At 65.5% G+C, this 20,865-nt stretch overlaps 1 protein-coding gene across 5 annotated transcripts in view; it reads left to right on the top strand.

Annotated features, from left to right (window-relative positions):
• Nucleotides 1–20,865, top strand: part of CROCC (ciliary rootlet coiled-coil, rootletin) — a 48,494-nt gene that overhangs the window by 18,812 nt on the left and 8,817 nt on the right. For all 5 annotated transcript variants that reach the window (XM_070079231.1, XM_070079232.1, XM_070079228.1 and 2 more), the window contains 19 exons: nucleotides 746–970; nucleotides 1,341–1,437; nucleotides 1,952–2,035; nucleotides 2,453–2,686; nucleotides 3,026–3,225; nucleotides 5,415–5,597; nucleotides 6,784–6,928; nucleotides 7,332–7,478; nucleotides 7,729–7,959; nucleotides 9,320–9,513; nucleotides 9,790–9,917; nucleotides 11,403–11,572; nucleotides 12,747–12,926; nucleotides 13,508–13,642; nucleotides 13,848–13,991; nucleotides 14,393–14,631; nucleotides 15,052–15,211; nucleotides 16,595–16,762; nucleotides 18,578–18,950. In XM_070079231.1, coding sequence (XP_069935332.1) covers nucleotides 746–970; nucleotides 1,341–1,437; nucleotides 1,952–2,035; nucleotides 2,453–2,686; nucleotides 3,026–3,225; nucleotides 5,415–5,597; nucleotides 6,784–6,928; nucleotides 7,332–7,478; nucleotides 7,729–7,959; nucleotides 9,320–9,513; nucleotides 9,790–9,917; nucleotides 11,403–11,572; nucleotides 12,747–12,926; nucleotides 13,508–13,642; nucleotides 13,848–13,991; nucleotides 14,393–14,631; nucleotides 15,052–15,211; nucleotides 16,595–16,762; nucleotides 18,578–18,950 — 3,437 coding nt within the window. The remainder of the gene's footprint in view (nucleotides 1–745; nucleotides 971–1,340; nucleotides 1,438–1,951; nucleotides 2,036–2,452; nucleotides 2,687–3,025; nucleotides 3,226–5,414; nucleotides 5,598–6,783; nucleotides 6,929–7,331; nucleotides 7,479–7,728; nucleotides 7,960–9,319; nucleotides 9,514–9,789; nucleotides 9,918–11,402; nucleotides 11,573–12,746; nucleotides 12,927–13,507; nucleotides 13,643–13,847; nucleotides 13,992–14,392; nucleotides 14,632–15,051; nucleotides 15,212–16,594; nucleotides 16,763–18,577; nucleotides 18,951–20,865) is intronic.

The following is a 20,865-nucleotide window of genomic DNA, read 5'->3' as shown; positions in this document are numbered from 1 at the left end:
GCCACTGGGGAGTGAACCAACAAGAAGAAAGTTTTCTCTCTCTCACTCAAATAAATACATAAATCTTAAAAAAGAAAAAAAAGGCAGAGTGACAGGAAGAGAAAGCGCATTTGATCTCTCATCCGCTGGCTCACTCCCCAGTTGCCCTCAACAGCCAGGACTGGGCCAGGGGCCAGGAATCCATCTGGTCTCCCATACGGGTGGCAGGGACCCACGTACTCAAGCCACCCGCTGCCTCCCAGGACACCGGCAGGGTGCTGGGTCAGAAACAGAGTAGCTGGGACTCAGTCCAGCACTCGGTCGCGGGATGTGGACTAGGCGAGCTGTGGCTCAGCCGCTGCAGCAGGAAGACAGATTCTTCCTGTCCCAGCTGTGCTGGGCGCAGGCTCCAGGTGAGGCGGGACGCGCGTCCCCGTCGGCTTTTCTCGGCCGAATCACCCGAAGTGATTTACCAGCATGCCTCTGGTGGACGCTGGGCCAGCGCTTTGACCAGTGCAGGAAGTCACCTGTGCCCAGGTCATTCCCCGGGGCTGCTGTACTGCAGGACACACCCGTGGAGGTGGTGGCGGAGAGGCTCCTGCCCTGCCTAGGTGGCTGTGCCCGCTGCCCTGGCCGCTGGCCCTGCTGCCCCATAGCCCACCATGCTGTGCGTTGTCTGACAGTGACAAATGGCCTCCCAGCACGCTCTCAATTTGCACTTGGTGGCCACCCCCATTCCGTCCCCATGCTGTGCTCTCTCCCCTAGGGACCTGCTGCAGCTGGGAGGGGAGCTGGCCCGGACATCGCGGGCCATCCAGGAGGCGGGCCTGGGGCTGAGCGCCGGCCTGCGGCTGGCGGAGGACCAGGTCGAGGCAGCCCTGGAGAAGCAGCGGCTGCTGGAGGCCCAGCTGCAGGACAAGGTGCGGCGGGAGAAGGACCTGGCCCAGCTGCAGGTGCAGAGCGACCTCGACAAGGCTGACCTCAGTGCCAGGTGCGTGGCGGTGGGCGCCGTCTGAGGCTTCCCCAGACTGTGTGGGGTGCTCGCTGCCCGGCACCTGTTTGAGGCTCCGAGGCCTCTTACCCAGGGCACGGCAGGGGCAGTTTAGCTTCTGAAGACAGAACATTTGCCCTGCCTCCTACCTCCTGGGCAAGTCCACAGATAATGCCCGTGGTGAGCTCGTTCCCACTTTACAGATGAGAAGCCTGAGGCCCAGAGGGACGTGCCCTGCTAGGGTGGGGGATGCTGGGGCCCCTGCTCAGGTCTGGGGAGACGCGAATGACACAGGAGCTGGTGGGCTTGAGAAGCTGGGGTGTGGTGGGGGGTCCCACCCTCTCACCCTCTGCTGCTGCCCCATGTCCAGAGTGGCAGAGCTGGCCCGGGCAGTGGACCACCTTCGGAGCCAGGGCGTGGAGAAGGACCAGGTCAACAAGGCCCTCACCGAGAGGCTGGAGGCCCTGGTGAGATGCAGGACCCCGGGACGTGGCAGGGCAGGGGCAGGGCGGGAGACGGGCCACAGGCATGGCCACAGGCTCAGGCCTCCGAGCACCCCACTTGGGCTCAGGGTCGCCCTTCTGAGTGTGCTCCCAGCTCAGTGGCAAGCACACTCACCCCTGCCCACCTGCCAGCGGCCCCGCGGCGTGACCCCCATTGCACAGGTGAGAAGATCAAGGCCAAGAGGGACAGTGCATGTGCAGAATCTCAGAGCCAAGGGCAAGGGAGACAGGACTGGATTCCTGCCTGGTCCCCGGAGGATCTCAGCTGTCACCCCTGAGCGTACCGCCTGCTTTGGTCATCGTCCTGGGTGGGGCCGGCCCCGGGTTCCGGGTCCAGCTGTCTTCCAACAGCCTGTGCGGTAGTGAGGCTGCGGGGGCCTAGCAGGGGCTGGCCTGAGAGCAGCCCTGGAGGCCACCTGGTGGTGGCGCAGGAGAGGAAGGTCCGATTCCAGCCTTAGTCTACCTAACCTCTCCCCAGGAATCCCTGCGCCTACAGGAGCAGGCGGCCCTCGACACCGAGGACGGAGAGGGGCTGCAGCAGACCCTGAGGGACCTGGCACAGGTGCGTGGTGGGAGAGAGCCCAGAGAGGCAGGTCGGGTGAGGTGGGGACCCTGGGCAGGCACGGCCAGGCGGTTCTGGGCCGCCCGCCGCGCCCTCTACTGGCCTTGCACTGAATTGCAAGAGGGTAGGGGGCCTGGGGACCCCAGGCCGCGCTGTTTCGCACCCCTGCTAGCTCAGTGGCCTCTGTCCCGGGGGACCCCAGGCTGCGAAGGAAGGCACAGCACTTTCCGGGGCCACGTGTGAGAAATTCTGGCCTTTGTCTTCGCAATAAATGGGAGGCCTTACCTGGCGGGCTGGGGGCTGCGCATTGCTGGAGGTGGAATCAGGAAGACTTCCTGTAGGAAGGGACATTGGGAGGAAGCCTCCTTGGGCTCAGCTAACTCAGGCTGCCCCTCCTGCCTCTCCACCCCACCCCAGGCGGTCCTCTCTGACGCGGACAGTGGCGTCCAGCTAAGCGGCTCCGAGCGCACTACGGACGCGTCGGATGGCAGCCTGAGGGGGCTCTCGGGCCCGCGCACCCCGTCCCCGCCGCGGCGCTCCTCGCCTGCCCGCGGCCGTTCCCCGCGTCGAGGCCCGTCCCCGGCCTGCTCCGACTCCTCCACGCTCGCGCTGATCCACTCGGCCCTGCACAAGCGCCAGCTGCAGGTCCAGGTGGGGCGGGCACAGCCAGGGCCTGGGGCGGGGCCACGGTCCTGGGGGCGGGGCCACGGGCCGGGAGGCGGAGCCTGAGGCAGAGCCGTGAGGACTCTGAGGCCAGAGTGGGAGGTGCTTAGGCGGCTGGGGGTGGGGCCCGAGGAGGGGCGGGGTCCGGGGAGGGACCAGGATGTGGCGGGGCGGAGCTTGGGAGCCGGTTGGTGGGTTCGAGTTAGGCGGGAGGAAGGCTGTGCGGGCGGGTGCGTGGCCTCCCGGCAGGGCGGCGAGGGCGCGGGGGCCGGCGTGGGGAGCTGGGAGAGCGGGGGCCACCCCCGACTCGAGGCCCCCATGCCTCAGGACATGCGCGGGCGCTACGAGGCGAGCCAGGACCTCCTGGGCGCCGTGCGCCAGCAGCTCAGCGACTGCGAGGGGGAGCGCCGCGCCCTGGAGGAGCAGCTGCGGCGCCTGCGGGAGGAGGCTGCGGGCGCCGCCCAGGCGCGGGAGGACGCCCAGCGCGAGGCGCAGCGGCTGCGGAGCGCCGGCGACCTCCTGAGCAGGTGCGGGGCCGGCCGGGCGGGCGGCAGCGTGAGGGGCGCTGGGTGACGCCGCCCCTCGCAGGACCCTCAGGTGCCTGGGTCGCGCTGGCCACGGGCCTACACGGCTCTGGAGCATTCCTGGCGCCTCGGAGAGTTCTAGGGCCGAGACCCTGCCACACTGTCCGCGCTCTGTTTAAGGGTTCCTTCTTTATCAGAAAGGCGGAGCTGCGGAGAGAGCGGCGTGCGCCTCCCTCCCCCGTCACTCCAGGGGCTGGGCCAGGCCGCCGCGGGAGCCATCCCCGTGCCCCCTCCAGGGCAGGCTCCCCAGCGCTTGGGCCGTTCTCTGCGGCTCCCCGGGTGCGTTAGCAGGGAGCCGGATCAGAAGCCGAGCAGCCAGGGTTCGAATCTGCGCTCCCATATGGTGGTGGTGCAAGTGTGGCGTAACCCACTGCGCCGTAACACCAGCCCCTGGAGAGGCAGAGAGAGAGAGCGAGCGAGCGAGCGAGTGCCCGTTCACTGAGTCATTCACCAAAGGCCCACAACAGCCCTAGCTGAATCTGGAAGCTGGGACCTCCATCCAGGGCCCCCACACGGAGGGCAGGAACCCAGCCACGTGAGCCGTCGCCACGGTCTGCGTTAGCAGGAAGCCAGAGTCAGGAGTGAGAGCAGGCATCAGGCCCAGGCGTTCTCCCATGGGACACAGGCATCCAACGGGCGACTTTTTTTTTTTTTTTAAGATGTGTTTATCTGTTTGAGAGTCAGAGTGACAGACGAAGTCAGGGAGAGACAGAGAGAGAGAGAGGTCTTCCATCCTCTGGGTCACTCCCCAGATGGCCACAACAGCTGGAGCTAGGCCAATCCGAAGCCAGGAGCTTCTTCTGGATCTCCCACGTTGGTACAGGGGCCTTAGCACTTGGGCCATTTTCCGCTGCTTTCCTGGGCCTTTAACAGGGAGCTGGATTGAAAGTGGAGCAGCCGGGACATGAACCGGTGTCCACATGGGATGCTGGCGCTGCAGGCGGAGGCTTCACCTACTGTGGCACAGCGCCAGCCCCCAACTGGTGTCTTAACTGGAGCTAAACAGCTACCTCTCTTGGAGATTAATATTTATTTGAAAGGCAGAATGGCACAGTGGGAGAGAGAGAGAGGGAGGTCTTCCATCGCTGGTTCACTCCCCAGATGGCCACAATGGCTGGAGCTGGGCCAGGCTGAAGCCAAGAGCCAGGAGCTTCTTCTGGGTCTCCCACATGGGTAGCAGGGGTAGCAGGGGCCCAAGTCCTTGGGCCATCCTCCACTGCCTTCCCAGGCGCATTAGCAGGGGGCTGGGTCGGAAGCAGAGCAGCCAGGACTCAAACTGATGCCCTGGCACGGGTGCTGGGGTTGCAGGCTGCAGCTTAGCTCGCTGCACGCTCCTCAAGTGAGAGAGAGAGAGAGAGACTGCAATGGCAGGGGCTGGGCCAGGCCAAAGCTGGGAGCCAGGAGCTTCTTCCGGGTCTCCCTTGTGGGCGCAGGGCCCCAAGCACTTTGGGCCATCCTCCACCGCTTTCCCAGGCACATTAGTAGGGAGCTGGATCGGAAAGTGGAGCAGCCGGGACTCGAACCGCGGTCCATATGAGACGCTGGCACTGCAGGCATTGGCTTAACCCGCTGCACCACAGTGCCGGCCCATCTAGTGACATCTGAATCACTGCCCCAAAGGCCTGCCCCTAGAGTGACTTGTTAGGCAGCTGTGTTCACAGTGAATATGCTGTTTTGCATTCTGCCGTTTTTACTTAATACATCCCGTGTGTGGAAGTTGTTACTGAGTGACGTGTTGTCGGCTCGTGCAGCGGGAGGGGTGAGGTCTGGGCAGACCCCGCTCTGTTGGGCTTCCCAGAAGTGGGGGCCGTGCAGCGTTGAAGGGGCTTTCCCGAGATGCACGGCCTGGCAGAGTTGGCACCGGAATCACCCTCGTGTCCCGGCCTGGCCTCTTGGGCTTGGTCGTGAGTTTGAACGTGATACCCGCACCTCCCTCCGTTCCACTAGGCCTGCACGAGGGTGCGCTGGGGGGAGGGAAGCCAGAATCCAGCTGCTGGGAGACACGGGGAAGGAGCTGGCTGTGGGCAAGCACAGGGTCGCAGAAGGCTTCCCAGACAGGTGCCTCCTGGGACAGGAATCGCGGCTCCCGGCCTCCCAGCAGCCCCTCTGCTCCCCCTCTCCGCGTCCCGCAGGGAGAAGGACAGCCTGGCCCACAGCCTGCAGGAGGCCCAGCAGCGGGCCAAGGAGCTCCGGCAGGAGCTGGAGAAGCGGCAGGCGGCCCAGGAGGAGCTGCAGCGCCAGCGGGACCGGCTGGAAGAAGAGCAGGAAGACTCGGTGCAGGCTGGGGCCCGGGCGCGCAGGGAGCTGGAGCGCAGGTGAGCAGCCCAGCCCAGCCTGGCCCTGCCTGCCGGGCCCCCGCCTGCCGGGCCCCCCGCCTGCCAGGACCCCTGCCTGCCGGGCCCCCCGCCCGCCGGGCCCCCCGCCTGCCGGGCCCCCTGCCCGCCGGGACCCCCGCCTGCTGGGACCCCTGCCTGCCGGGCCCCCTGCCTGCCGGGACCCCCGCCTGCCGGGACCCCCGCCTGCCGGGCCCCACCCTTCAGATGCACTCGGCGGCTGTGTCTGTCCCAGTGCCACTCTGTTCCCGGGTCTCCTAAGCAGCCCTGTTTGGGGAAATCGAGAACTGATAGGAGGGAGAGCTTGCGTGGTACTAACAATAATGAACATAAAAGCGGGAATAACAATAGTATCTTAAAAACTTGTAATCATTTTGCAGTAATAATGTTAATATTAAATGCCAGACACCCTGTAGGTGCTTAGACTCGCTCATTTAACCCTCGTGGTAACTGTGATGTAGGGGATCTTATTTAGTTCTCCATGTTATGGATGGTGAAACTGAGGCACAGAGGGGTCGTGCAGCTTGCCCCAGGTCACTCAGCTGCTTAGAACCAGCACTTGAACTTGCGTCATTCACCCCTCCAAGGCTAGGTGATGAGGTTTTTACTACATTGTAGTAGTGAATTTTTTTTTAAAGATTTACTTAATTATTTGAAAAGCAGAGATAGAGAAGGAGAGAGGGAGGGATCTTCATCCACTGGTTCCTTCCCCAAATGACCACGACAGCCGGGGCTTCTTCCAGGTCTCCCACGTGTGTGCAGGGGCCCAGGCCCTTGGCCCATCTTCCGCTGCTTTCCCACACAGATTAGCAGGGAGCTGGATTGGATGTGGAACAGCTGGGATTCGAACCCATACCGCACTCATATGGGATGCCAGCTGTTGGAGGCTTAACCTACGTCACAGCGCCTGCCCCAGTAGTGACTATTTGTGTTTCTGAAGGCCCCTGGGGGCGTGTGGCAGGCGCGATTTTAGGCACTTCACGCAGAGGAAGTGCATTGTTAACCCCACTATGCAGATGTGAAAGTGGAGGCCCAGAGTCACAGATAAAAGGCAGCAGGCTGGGCTGCCCTTGTGGGTGAGGCCCTCGCCACCCCCCAGACTCCTGCCTCAGGCCTGGGCCCTGCAGGCTGGGGAGTGATGGGCACGCACCCACCCTGGGTCCCGCAGCCACAAGCAGCTGGAGCAGCTGGAGGTGAAGCGCTCGGGGCTGGCGAAGGAGCTGGTGGAGGTGCGGGAGGCGCTGAGCTGCGCCGCGCTGCAGCGGGACGTGCTGCAGGCTGAGAAGGCCGAGGTGGCCCAGGCGCTGACCAAGGTGGGTCCCGCCCTGGCCGCAGACCAACCTCGGGCCCCAGATAGGGACCTTGACCGACGGCGCGCCCCTGCTCTTCCGCGTGTCCTGGGGCAGTGCCTGTAGCTCAGGCCCATCCAGTCCCGTCTCGGGACGCAGGTCCTGGGTTGGTGAGCGTCCTTGGTGGGTGCCTGGCCCCGCCCAGCAGCCTGGGCCCTGAGCGCTGCCGCCCTCTGGCCCCCTGGCCCCCAGGCAGTGTGAGCTGGGCTTCCTTCCTCCGCCCGGCTCTGCGGGTGTGTGGCTTCTTTCACACCTGCTCCTGGTGGATTTTGTCATCTCCTGTGGGTCTGCCCGAGGGCTCACCTCTCCTTGCCTCCTGCCTCCCCCGCCTCTTCCGCCCCGCTGCCTGGCCCTGGCCGCCCCGTAGGCCGAAGCCGGCCGAGTGGAGCTGGAGCTCGCCATGACCAAGCTGAGGGCGGAGGAGGCCTCTCTGCGGGACTCCTTGTCCAAGCTGAGTGCCCTCAACGAGAGCCTCGCACAGGACAAGCTGGGGCTGAACCGCCTCATTGCCCAGGTACGCACTGTGCCCAGCGGGCTCACCTGCCTGGCCCACCTGTCCGCTCCATCTGGGAGACCCTCTCACCCCCCCACCCTTGACCTGGTCACTGCCTCTGTCTGTCTCTGTCTCCGCCCTCTCTCTCTCCGTGGACCCCTGGTCTCCCCACCCCGGGCGGAGCGTGCACATGGGAACCTCCCCTGGGCTGGCTGTGATGGGGGGTGGAGGGCCCCTGCTCACTCGGCCCCACTCCCGCCCGGCCCCGCAGCTGGAGGAGGAAAAGACGGCCCTGCTGGGCCGGCAGCGGCAGGTGGAGCAGGAGGCCGCCTTGGCGCTGGGCGAGCAGGGCCGGCTGGAGCAGCTGCGGCTGGAGCAGGAGGTGGAGCGGCAGGGCCTGGAGGGCTCCCTGCGGGCGGCGGAGCAGGCTCGGGAGGCGCTGGAGCAGCAGCTGCCCGCGCTGCGCCAGGAACGCAGTCAGCTGCAGGAGCAGCTGGCCCAGGTAGGCCGGGCCTGCGGCCGTGCCGGGGAGGGCCAGGTGGTCTCCCAGCCTCCTGGGGTCAGTCACGGGCCCCGGAGCCCGCTTCTGTCCTGGAGTCCTGCTAGCTTCTCAACTCCCTGCCTCAGTGGCCCTGTCTGTGACATGGGGCTTGGAGGCCTTTTTTTTTTTTTTAAGATTTTGCCTATTTATTTGAGAGGTAGAGCTATGGACAGAGAGAGGGAGAGATAGAAAGGTCTTCCATCTGCTGATTTACTCCCTAAACGGCCGCGAAGGCCAGAGCTGGGCTTATCCGATGCGAGGAGCCAGGAGCTTCCTCTGGGTCTCCCACGTGGGTGCAGGAGCCCAAGCACTTGGGCCATCTTCCACGGCTTTCCCAGGCCACAGCAGAGAGCTGGTTTGGAAGAGGAGCAGCTGCAACGTGAACAGGTGTCCATATGGGATGCCGGCACCGTAGGCAGAGGCTTAGCCTACTGTGCCACAGCACTGGCCTCCAAGGAGTTGTTGTTGTTGTTGTTTAATCACAAAAGGTTGTTCTGGGCCGGCGCCGCGGCTCACTAGGCTAATCCTCCGCCTAGCGGCGCCGGCACACCGGGTTCTAGTCCCGGTCGGGGCGCCGGATTCTGTCCCGGTTGCCCCTCTTCCAGGCCAGCCCTCTGCTGTGGCCCGGGAGTGCAGTGGAGGATGGCCCAGGTGCTTGGGCCCTGCACCCCATGGGAGACCAGGAAAAGCACCTGGCTCCTGGCTCCTGCCATCGGATCAGCGCGGTGCGCCGGCCGCAGCGCGCCGGCCGCGGCGGCCATTGGAGGGTGAACCAACGGCAAAGGAAGACCTTTCTCTCTGTCTCTCTCTCTCACTGTCCACTCTGCCTGTCAAAAAAAAAAAAAAAAAAAAAAAAAAAAAAAAGGTTGCTCTGAAGGAAGTGTGAGAAAACCGGTGTGAGTGCCCAGCGAGTGCCGAGTGCGGATGAGTTACGCGGTGATAGGTAGATGTTTTAGCACTGGAAGCTTAGGCTTTTGGGGACCCTGGTGCAGGAGCTGTCTAGTAGGGCTGCTTCCCAGAGGGGCCTCCACCCCGAGGCCTGCAGAGCGGCTCCCCTGGGGGCTCTTCACGCGTCCGGCTGCTCTGCAGGTCCTGTGGCACCCAGAGCTGAGTGAAGGCCCCTGTGCTTGCATGCACGGGGCTGGCAGGTGTAGGGAGCTGCCACTTGTCCAAGTGCATACAGCATGTGAGGGTAGGGCCAAGGCTGAACCCGGGCCTCCTGCCTGCCAGGCTGGGCTGGGTGAGGTGCTGTTGTGGGTGCTTGCCTGCTGAGCGGCTGGGGGATTCTGGGAGTGGTGCTCACATCCCTGGGGGGCACCAGGTCTCCCGGCAGCTGAGTGGACGGGAGCAGGAGCTGGAGCAGGCCCGGCAGGAGTCGCAGCGGCAGGTGGAGGCACTGGAACGGGCAGCCCGGGAGAAGGAGGCGCTGGCCAAGGAGCGGGCCAGCCTGGCCGTGCAGCTGGCCGCAGCGGAGCGGGAAGGCCGGAGCCTGTCGGAGGAGGCCACCCGCCTGCGGTAAGGCCGGGGGCCGTGCCCCCTCCCCGGGGGGTCTGCCGAGGGCTGCACCTGCCCGCGGCCAGCCACGCCCTGGCTCTTGGCCTGCAGGGGCGTTGCTTCAGTTACTTAGGAGCCTGGCTTACCAACGCTGCGGCTCAGCCTTCCCCAGGGAGCGCGGGCCCAGCCAGACAGGTGGGCTGGCACTCAGCCCACGGCTGGCCACGCCCTGAGACCCACAGTTTCCTGGGGCTGGGAGGCTGAGTCCCAGGGCCTCAGGGACTGTGTGTGCTGCAGCCTGGAGAAGGAAGCCCTGGAGAGCAGTCTGTTCGAGGTGCAGCGGCAGCTGGCCCAGCTCGAGGCCCGCCGAGAGCAGCTGGAGGCCGATGGGCAGGCCCTGCTGGTGGCCAAGGAGACCCTGACTGGTACGAGGGCCCAGGGGACTGGGGCAGTCTGGGGAGACTGCAGTCCTGTCCAGTTCTGGGGTTTCCCAGAGCTTGGAGCGCTGGCCTGGGAGCCTGGCTGACCAGGTTCCGGTCAGATGCCGCCGCTTAGGTCTGAGCAAGCCCCTTCCCTCTCTGGGCCAGGGAGAGACGCTGGGAGGTGGGAGGAGGCAGGAACCGGGAGGGGAGGGAAGCCGGGCCTGGCGGGGGACTGGCAGCAGCGGAGAGGGAGTTCCAAGCCCTCTGTGCAGCACCTGCTGCTTTGCCAAGGCTCTGCTGGCCTCACAAGCCCAGCCTCGCTTCTCTGCGCGCTCCTCCCCTGGCCTCTGAGCTCAGGGCTCCGCCCAGTCCCCCCCCCCCCCCCCCCGCCATGAACTAAGCTCCTGCTTGGGTGCGCGTCCACCTGAGCCAGTTATGCCCCACCAAGGGCGTTTAGGGCCAGCTGTCCACAGAGCAGCTGCTTTGGGCCGGTGCTCCCAGCCCTGTCTGTTGCTGGGTTCCAGTGCCGGCTTCGCCCTGACTCCAGCTTCCTCTCATGTGGACCCTGGGAGGCAGAGGTGATGGCTCACTGGGTCCCTGCCGCCCACCTGGGAGACCTGGATTGAGTTCCAAACTCCTGGCTTTGGCCTGGCCTGCTCCTGACTTGTGGTGTTTGGGTAGTAAAGTGACAGAGAGAAAATATTTCTCTGTCTCTCAAATAAAATGAAAATAAATAAATACATACACTTTAAACTTCTTTTTTTAAAAAAAAATCCATCTATGTATTTGAAAGAGTGACGCACAGAGAGAGACAGAGACAAAGATCCTTCATCTTCTGGGTCAGCCCCAGACAGTTACAGTGGCCCGAAGCCAGGTGCCTGGACTCCATCCAGGTCTGCCCCGTGGATGGCAGGGACCCAGGTAGCTGGGTCAGCGTCCGCTGCCTTCCCGGGTGCATCAGCAGGAAGCTGCATCGGAGTGGACCAGACGGACTGCAGCAGGCGCTGTGCTGTGGGGTGCAGGCGCCGTAAGCAGAAGCTTAGCTCCCTGTGCCACGACGCCGGGCCCCAGTGATGCCTGCTTTAGAAGGGAGGTGTCGATGTAGTGAGTGCTGTCCACGGAGCTCGCGCTTCCTCGTGGAAAGTGGAGACGAGGCTAACGTCACTCAGCACGTCGTGCACATGCATTGCATGTCTGCAGTGTGAGTGCTTAGCCCTGATCCGTGGCTGGCGCTCACTGATGGGGTGGCTGTGTTTCTGATGTCCTGCATTTAAGGGGACCCTCTTCGCCATTTTGCCCTTGGCTTGGAGGCCATCCTAGGCAGGCAGGGAGGAGGACAAGGCTGGAGGACCTGTGCAGCAGAGGCAGAGACAGGCCCACAGAGGGCAAGCCGCCTCCCCGAGACAGCCCAGCCTCTCCCGCCGGGGTTTTGCCCACACCACTCCCCTGGCCTGAGTCCGCTTCTCTCTCCCCGTTCCTGTGGTGTAGGGGAGCTGGCGGGCCTGCGACAGCAGATGATAGCCACAGAGCAGAAGGTGGCCCTGGACAAGGAGCTGATGGCCCAGAGGCTGGTGCAGGCTGAGCGGGAGGCCCAGGCCTCTTTGCGGGAGCAGCAGGCAGCCCACGAGGAAGACCTGCAGCGGCTCCAGCGGGAGAAGGTTGGGCCACGGGGAAGGGCGGGCAGGGCTCTGGGCCTCTGTCCTCTGGGGCCTCCTGCCAGTCACCCTTCTTCCTGTGCCTCGGTCTCCACATCTGTGAAGTGGGACTCATTTCTGCTGTGGAGGCCTCGGGACCAGCTGGGGGGATCGCCGGCGGTTCTTTTTAGCCGTGCAGATTCCTGGGCCCCAAACCTGCCCCCGCCCTGGTGAGCCTGGTGCCGGGGACGGTGAAAGGCTGACCTGGTGTATAGCAGAAAAGCGCTTTCGTTCGCGTAGAAGTCCTGCTCCTGTGTGGGGGACCCCTGGGCGGGTAGCCCAGAAAGGCCGAGGGTGAAGGAAGTGGCTAGAATGCTGGCTGTGGACTTAGCGACTTGAGGCTGGCCCTGGTCACAGACTGGTGCCACCCCTGCCCCGGCGCCCTCGTGTCCCCATCTGCGGGATGGAGGAGGATCGTACAAGGTGCTGTGAGCATGAGGGGAGATGGTCCACAGGAGAGGCGTGGCACCGCGCCCAGCGCTTGGCCAGGGCTGCTGGATGCCCTCCGCTGGGGCCCTGGGTCTGCAGGGGGCGCCGCTCACCTGGGTGGCCGTGGATCTGGGTGGCTGTTACCACTCCTCTCCAGCAGGAGGCGGTGCAGCACTTGAAGAAGGGCTTCCTCAAAGCTCCAGGGGCTGCTTCCACCCCAATGGGCTGTCCCCACCCACCCACTCCCCAGGGAGCCAAACCTGTGACCCTCCCCTTACTCCTCTTGCCCTTGGGACCTCCTGGCTCGGCCTCATTAACGTTCCCCAGTCCGTCCTCTTCTCTCGGCCCCTACTACTGTGGACCTCAGAGCCGCGTCACCCCCACAGCTGACCCCAGCGCCCAGCCCTCCTCTCCCCCACCATCCTCAGACCCCCTGTCTAAGCGCCATTCGGCTCCCTGTCTGCCCCCAGCGCTCAGAATCGTCCAGGCCCCACTGCTCTCTTGCACCCTCAGTTTCCCTGAGCGTCCCGGCCGCTCCTTCCTCCAGGCCAGCCGGGGCTGCACTCCTGGCTGGGGGGCTGTGCGCCGTGGCGCTCTCCCACAGCCTTGTCACCCACCCTGTCTCTCGGGGTACCTGCTGCAGATGTCGCTTGCAGGGCGCCACCTGGGCCCAGCCTGGTGTGTCACACGTGCCTGGGCCCGCCCCTAGGAGGCTGCTTGGCGGGAGCTGGAGACAGAGCGGGCGCAGCTGCAGAGCCGGCTGCAGCGGGAGCAGGAGGAGCTGCTGGCGCGGCTGGAGGCTGAGAAGGAGGAGCTGAGCGAGGAGATCGCCGCCCTGCAGCAGGAGCGCGACGAGGGCCTGCTCCTGGCTGAGAGCGAGAAGCAGCAGGTCCGTGAGTCGGCGGCCTCCGCTGCGGCCCGCGGGGCGGTGTCCTGGGGCCGGTCCCGCCGTAGCCACTGCACAGCCGGGCGCTCCTCACGGGGCCTCCGTGTCCCGCCTGCAGGCTGGGGGAATGGGAGCATTGGTGCGCCCTGTGGAGGCTGTGCCTGGCACACGGGGGGTGTGGGGAACAGCAGCAATGGCCGCCCCGTTCCCTGGCCCTCACTCCACCGCAGGTTGGGCGTGGTGTCCCGTGGGCATCCGCTGACCCTCCCCAGAGAACGCACTCCAGACCTGCAGTGCAGTGGAGCTGCCCAGCCGGCGTCCATCTCCTGTCCGCGCCGGCTGTGTTACCCTGGAAAGTCACTTGACCTCTTTGAGCCTCAGTTCCCCGCCTGCAAAGTGGGGCTACTGAAAGGCTCTGCCTCGGGTCACGGTTGCTGCCGTTGGCCCTTCTGCAGGGGTGAGCACGCACCTCCGCCCCGGGCCACCCCCAGGCGGGCTCGGTTCTCAGGGCAGGCAGGGAGAAGGCCAGAGCGCGCCCCTACAACCGGCCAACCCCTAGCCCTTTGTTCCCCGCCTCTGCCCAGGCCTTGTCCCTGAAGGAGTCCGAGAAGACAGCGCTGTCAGAGAAGCTGATGGGTGCGCGGCACAGCCTGGCCGCCATCTCCCTGGACATGGAGCGGCACAAGCGAGATGCCCAGAGCCGGCAGGAGCAGGACCGGGTAGGGCAGCGGGGCCCCCCTCTCCAGGCTGGGGGGGAGACCGAGCCCCTCATTTGGGAATCTCTATCTTATCTGAGCTGCGTCACCAGCAGTCACTGGCGTTGTGAGATCAGGAGAGGGGCTGGGATGGGGCCGTGCTCGGAGCTGGAAGTGGACGGGGCAGAGGGCGCGTGGCAGGCCGGGTCTGAGGCGCTGTGTCTCCCAGAGCACCGTGAATGCCCTGACGTCCGAGCTGCGGGACGTCCGCGCCCAGCTTGAGGAGGCCGCGGCGGCCCATGCCCAGGAGGTGAAGCGGCTGCAGGAGCAGGCGCGAGACCTGGGCAAGCAGCGGGAGTCCTGCGTGCGCGAGGTGAGCGTCCACAGGTCCTGCTGAGGTGGAGGCGCTGGGTGTCCCCGGGGGCTGTGGCATGTGGCCCGGGGGGCCCGGGAGAGCATAAGGTACCCCCCTGCACTTAAGGACAGATGAACTGCCAGCCCAGAGAGGAGGCAGCAAGCAGTTATTAAGCACCTGCTGTGTGCAGGTGGGACTTGGGGGATGGGGCCCCCTGCCTGCCTGGTGTCACCCACAGGCTGTTCCTGATGGATCAGGGATTACTTCCGGCCAAGAAGCTGCTGACCCCAGCTTGCCTTGCCCCAGATCACGACGCACGGCCTGTGGTCCGAGCGGCATGGGAGTTGGGGTGGGGGGCGCCCTGTGGTCAGGGAGTGGAGCGCTGGCCGTTCCCGCTGAGCCCTGTCCTGTGCTCACAGGCCGACGAGCTTCGCACTCAGTTGCGCCTGCTGGAGGCCGCCCGCGACGGGCTGCGGCGGGAGCTGCTGGAGGCGCAGCGCAGGGTGCGCGAGAGCCAGGAGGGCCACGAGGCCCAGCGCCAGGAGGCGGGCGAGCTGCGGCGCAGCCTGAGCGAGGGCGCCAAGGAGCGCGAGGCCCTGCGGCACTCCAACGAGGAGCTGCGGGCCGCCGTGAAGAAGGCGGAGGGCGAGCGCATCAGGTGGGCTGCGCGGGCCCTGGCTCCTCACCAAGTCTCGTCCCTGGGCCCCAGCCCCCCCCGCCCCCCCCCCCACACCGGTGCTGGAGAAGTCGCACAGATGGGGCTTCTCTGGCCCCTAACAGTCCAGCGTGCAGGTCATTTTAGGTGATTTCCTTCCTGTACCAAGAGCACGGGTGACAGCAGGTGGGGGTGGTCCAGGCTGGGACCCCACCGGCCTTCATCGCCCCGGAAACCGGGCTCCCTCCTGGGGTCACTGGTCCTCCTCTCCCAGCCGAGGGCCTGGCCCCAGCCCTGGAAGGCTGAGCCCCGGGGGGCCGTGTGGGCAGGCAGCAGAGCCCACCAGACCCAGCCCACAAATTAGGGGGAGGGTCTTCGTGTAGAGCGGCAGCCCCCAGCAGCCCCGCCCTCCACCCACCGCAGCCTGAAGCTCGCCAACGAGGACAAGGAGCAGAAGCTGGCGCTTCTCGAGGAGGCCCGGGTGGCCGCGGGCAGGGAGGCCGGGGAGCTGCGAGCCGGGCTGCAGGAGGTGGAGCGTTCGCGGCTGGAGGCCCGGCGGGAGCTGCAGGAGCTGCGGCGGCAGGTACCCGGCCCGTGCCCCCTCCCCCTCCACGTCGGCTCCGTGCCCGGGGCCAGACAGCAGCACCCGCGTTCCCCTGGGTGGGAAACCAGGGCCTGGAGCTCTGGCCGGGCTTCCTTCCTGACCTTGGTGCTAATGCGCAGGCTTGCAGAAGCCCAGAAGCCTTGGCCCTCGGAGACTATGAGCCAAGGCCTGCACGTTTGCCTTTTGTGGTTTTGGAAGATTTAATTACTTGAAAGGCTAGAGAGAGAGAGGGAGAGAGAGGGAGACCTTCCATTCATTGGTTCACTCCCCAGATGGCTGCAATAGCTGAGGCTGGGCCAGGCCGAAGCCAGAAGCTGCGGGCGGCAGGAACCCCAGTACTTGAACTTCCCAGGCATGCCAGCAGGAAGCTGGATGGGAAGCCGGGGGGCCGGCCTCTGCACGCCACGCCCCTGCCCCCTCCACCCAGGCCCCTTCCCAAGACGCCGTGGAGCCTAAAGGGGCCGGCACTGTGGGGCCAGGCTCTGGCTGGGTGCATGAGAGCTGCAGCAGGAGCTCGTGTTACCCTCCCTGTAGTCTGCTGCTTGGGGGTCGTGTCCCCCACCCTGTGAGCCTCAGTTTTCTCACCTGTTAAATAGGGATAACGTAGTGCCTACCCTTATAGCGCTGCAGGACGACTAGGCGCATTAGCGGAAGTGAGGTGCTCACAGCAGAGCCGGACACGGGGTACGCTCTCCCCCTGGCCGCCCCGTGGTCAGCGTGCTGAGCCAGCAGCCCACATTCAGGGCCAGTTTGGGTCCCAGCTACTTTGCTTCTGATCCAGCGTCTTGTTAATGCGCCTGGGAAGGCAGCAGAAGATGGCCCAAGTGCTTGAGCCCCTGCCACCCACATGGGAAAGCAAGATGGAGCTCCAGGCTCCTGGCTTCAGCCTGGCCCAGCAGCAGCCGTCACAGCCATTTGGAGAGTGAACCAGTGGATGGAAGATCTCTCTCTCCCTCTCTCCCTCTCTCCCTCTCTCCCTCACTCTCTCCCTCCCCCCCCCTTCTCTCTGTTGCCTTGCCTTTCAAATCAGTAAATAAATAAAGTTACTCGTCATTGTCGGGGAGAAGGGTGACCCCTGGAGCTGGGTCCCTGCCCTGGGGCTCTTCTGCTCTTTCGTGGGGCTCAGCCCTGCACCCTCCACGTCCCTCAAGAGCAGTGTGGGGCCCCCAAGTTAAATGGTAAACAGGCCCCCTGTGCCCAGGTGCCTGGCGTGGCTCCAGCTGGGTGGGGTTACCTGGAGCAGGCTCCCTCCGGGTGGACGTGGGGTGGCATTCGACGGGGGTAGTTCCTGAGTGCCCCTGGGCTGGGCTGGGGTGGGTGTGAGGGCAGAGCTGAGCAGGCTGCTGCCCTCTGCTCTCGTAGATGAAGACGCTGGACAGTGAGAACGCCAGGCTGAGCCGGGAGCTGGCGGAGCTGCAGGGCCGCCTGGCGCTGGGCGAGCGGGCAGAGAAGGAGAGCCGGCGGGAGGCCCTGGGCCTCCGGCAGAGGCTGCTGAAGGGCGAGGCCAGCCTGGAGGCGGTGCGGCAGGAGGTACCTGGGCAGTGAGGGGCTGAGGGGGGGAGGTTCTGGGCTGGAGGTGGTGTGGGAGGAGGTACCTGGGCAGTGGGGGGCTGGGAGGGGAGGTTCTGGGCTGGAGGTGGTGTGGGAGGAGGTACCTGGGCAGTGGGGGGCTGGGAGGGGAGGTTCTGGGCTAGAGGAGGTACCTGGGCAGTGAGGGGCTGAGGGGGGGAGGTTCTGGGCTGGAGGAGGTACCTGGGCAGTGGGGGGCTGGGGGGGAGGTTCTGGGCTGGAGGTGGTGTGGGAGGAGGTACCTGGGCAGTGGGGGGCTGGGAGGGGAGGTTCTGGGCTAGAGGAGGTACCTGGGCAGTGGGGGGCTGGGGGGGAGGTTCTGGGCTGGAGGTGGTGTGGGAGGAGGTACCTGGGCAGTGGGGGGCTGGGAGGGGAGGTTCTGGGCTGGAGGAGGTACCTGGGCAGTGGGGGGCTGGGGGGGAGGTTCTGGGCTGGAGGAGGTACCTGGGCAGTGGGGGGCTGGGAGGGGAGGTTCTGGGCTGGAGTTGGTACCTGGGCAGTGGGGGGCTGGGGGGGGAGGTTCTGGGCTGGAGGTGGTGTGGGAGGAGGTACCTGGGCAGTGGGGGGCTGGGAGGGGAGGTTCTGGGCTGGAGGTGGTACCTGGGCAGTGGGGGGCTGGGGGGGGAGGTTCTGGGCTGGAGGTGATGTGGGAGGAGGTACCCGGGCAGTGGGGGGGGGGGCTGGGAGGGGAGGTTCTGGGCTGGAGGTGGTGTGGCAGGAGGTACCCGGGCAGTGGGGGTGGGCTGGGAGGGGAGGTTCTGGGAGGTCGGGGCTGCCTTCCCCTCGCTCCAGCAGGAAGCAGGTGGGCACTCCAGAGGCCACTGCCAAGTACTCTTTCTGCCCACGCCCTTTCAGAAGCTTTCCCAGTTGTAGTAATAGCCAGAACAACAGTAGAAAGAACAGCAGGCCTACTGTGTGCAGGCATAAGATAGGGTAGGGGGAGATGGAGTGGGGTTGGGTTCTGTAGACATAACCTTGATTCTCCCAGCAGCCTCATACATAGGTGGTATTAATCCTACTTTCTAGGGAGAGCCAGAAAGACACTGCGACCCGAGAGGTCAGGGGATCTCCCCAAGGTCACACAGCATCTGGGTCTGCCTTGAGACCTCACTGGAATGTACCATGTGACCCTGACTTGTCACTCAAGCTCCCTGTGCTCAGAGTGCTCCCAGGAGAGGGACCAGCCCCGCAGGGGATGAGGACAGTCCTGGGCACAGGTGCTGGCGCCTGCTGGGGCTCAGTAGGTGGGGCTCCCAGTGAAAACAGTGACCAGGATAGGTGGGCGCATGCTCTAAACCCTAGGGCTGTTTGCACATCTGTGCCCATGCACTGTTGTGTGTGTCCCCACCGTGTGCACTGAGGGGCAGTGTTGTCCAGTGGCTAGAACAGCCTCCGGAGCTAGTGTGTCAGGCTGGGGGTCCCGGCCCTGCAGCGGGCGGGCTGTGTGACCTGACCCTCCGTGCCCGTTTCATCACCTGTAGAATGGCCATGGGGCCGGCGCGGGGTCTTGCTGAGGCCTGTCTGTGCTGTCAGCTGTCACTGCTGACCCACTGTGTACGCTCCAAGGCTGACACTCACAGGACAGAAAGCAAACTAACATTTCCACATTCCAAGCAGGGACGCGCGTGCACCTCCTGCTTGGGTGGAGACCACTGAAGGCATGGTGTGGTCACCTGGGCTGGAGGGCTGCAGGCTGGGCCCTGGGAGGTGGGGTGTCGCTAGGGGCGGCTTTGCTGACCCCCACCTCCTGGCCTTGCCCCCCCCCCCCCCCCCCAGCTCCAGGGAGCGCAGCGGAAGCTGCAGGAGCAGGACGGAGAGTTCCGGGTGCGCGAGCGAGGCCTGCAGGGCTCCCTGGAGGAGGCCCGCGGCGCCGAAAAGCAGCAGCTGGAGCGCGCCCGCGGCCTGGAGCTAAAGCTGGAGTCGGCCCGGGCCGAGGCCGCCGAGCTGGGGCTGCGGCTGAGCGCGGCCGAGGGCCGGGCGCAAGGCCTGGAGGCCGAGCTGGCCCGCGTGGAGGCAGAGCGGCGCGCGGCCGAGGCCCAGCTGGGCGGCCTGCGCTCAGCTCTGCGCCGCGGCCTGGGCCTCGGCCGCGCGCCCAGCCCCGCCCCGCGGCCCGCGCCGGGCTCCCCGGCTCGGGAAGCGCCCGCGGGAGGTGAGTCCCGTAGGCAAGCGGGGAGAGGGGGCGGGGGCGGGCCTCGCCGGATCCCCGCCCCTAGCCCCGCCCCACCCTCTGGACCACGCCCTTCAGTGCCCTGCCCCAGGTTCCTGCCGCCGCTCCCTCGCCGGCTCTGGGGCCCCAGCCTCTCCACTCACCTGCGCCCCCTCCCTGCCAACACCCCGTCCTCTGCCGCCGCCCGGCCCAGCCCCACACCGGGCTGTGACCCCGACAGCTCCCCTCATTTGTTTATTCAGTCACTCTGTACTTAGTAAGCACCTACTGCGTGCAAGAGACAGTTCAAGTAATGGGGGCGGAGCAGTCAGCAGCAGGGACACGTCTGCTCTCAGGGAGCTCGAAGTCGCGGTGTGGGAGTGGTGGACAGGAGGCTGGTGGGTGAATCGCGGTGTGGGAGTGGTGGACAGGAGGCTGGTGGGTGAATCGCGGTGTGGGAGTGGTGACAGGAGGCTGGTGGGTGAATCGCGGTGTGGGAGTGGTGGACAGGAGGCTGGTGGGTGAATCGCGGTGTGGGAGGGTGGACAGGAGGCTGGTGGGTGAATCGCGGTGTGGGAGTGGTGGACAGGAGGCTGGTGGGTGAATCGCGGTGTGGGAGGGTGGACAGGAGGCTGGTGGGTGAATCGCGGTGTGGGAGTGGTGGACAGGAGGCTGGTGGGTGAATCGCGGTGTGGGAGTGGTGGACAGGAGGCTGGTGGGTGAATCGCGGTGTGGGAGTGGTGGACAGGAGGCTGGTGGGTGAATCGCGGTGTGGGAGTGGTGGACAGGAGGCTGGTGGGTGAATTGCGGTAGGACGTATGGGCGGTGGCAGGGCTGGAGAAGAGGCGCTGTTGACTGGTGCAGCCCCTGGTGGGAGCAGCAAGGCTGAAAGTCCGGTAACTGAGATCCAGCGACGCACTCATCCACGAGTAGCACAGACTGAGAACAAAGTGGGGGACAGGCAGGCGCTCGCCAGCAACTGCACGTGGTCTGTCTCCCGGACGGGCGCTCACAGCCACGACACGGACCGCGCGCGGCGTGTGGGTGAGGCCTGGCTGCAGTATGCCCGGTGGGACAAGTCAGTGGCAGGAGGACAGCGAGTCCGCCAGCGTGGCCACCTGGAGCAGGTGGAGTGGTGACCAGGAGGCTACTTTGGGATCCCAGCGTCTCTGCGTGAAGTGGTCTTGGTCCAGGCCCTCCCTGCGTGTCCACGGAGACCTGGTTCCAAGGCTCCCCAGCCGCACCCAGTGCCGGTGTCCAGTGGCGTAGCATTGGCGCATCCTTGCGTTCCGAGCCGGCTCTGGCTGCCGGTAGGGCCCACCGCAGTGGGGCCGCTGCGTGAGCGGTTGTCAGGCGGTGTTGCTTAGGGAACCACAAGGAAAATGTTCCGAACGGGCTCAGTGTGGATGCGCTTTTCTTCCCCAAATACTTTCCGTCTGCACGTGGTGCTGATCGACTGTGCAGGCACAGAGCCTGCAGATTCCAGGGCCAGCTGTCTCAGGCTGCGGGGCGGAACCACCAGGGCCAGCTGTCTCAGGCTGCGGGGCGGAACCACCAGAAACCCCGGTCTTCCTATCCTGGGGGCCACATGTGTGAAGTCCAAGTGTGGGCGCCGTGGCCCCGGGCAGCTGCCGGCCAGCCCCTGAAGTGGACGGCAGCCTGGCCGCAGGCAGCCCGTGGTGGTCCTGTGCTGTGTCTGTCCACATGACCCCTGTCCAGGACAGCGGTTGCACTGGTCTCGGCCTGCCCTGTCCAGGGTGACCTCAGTGACCTGTTTCCAAACAAGGTCTTGTTATGAGGTCCAGGGATGGGGGGTGATGAGAAAGGTGGTGGGTGCTCAGCAGTGCGTGTGTAACCCGCGCCACTCAGCGGCGCCCTGAGAACTGGGTACTAACGTTGGCCCGCTTTGTCCCTGCAA

This window comes from Oryctolagus cuniculus, chromosome 7 (genome assembly GCF_964237555.1).
Source record: "Oryctolagus cuniculus chromosome 7, mOryCun1.1, whole genome shotgun sequence".
In the NCBI taxonomy this organism is placed as follows: Eukaryota; Metazoa; Chordata; class Mammalia; order Lagomorpha; family Leporidae; genus Oryctolagus; species Oryctolagus cuniculus.
This window is presented reverse-complemented; position numbering and strand designations above follow the sequence as displayed.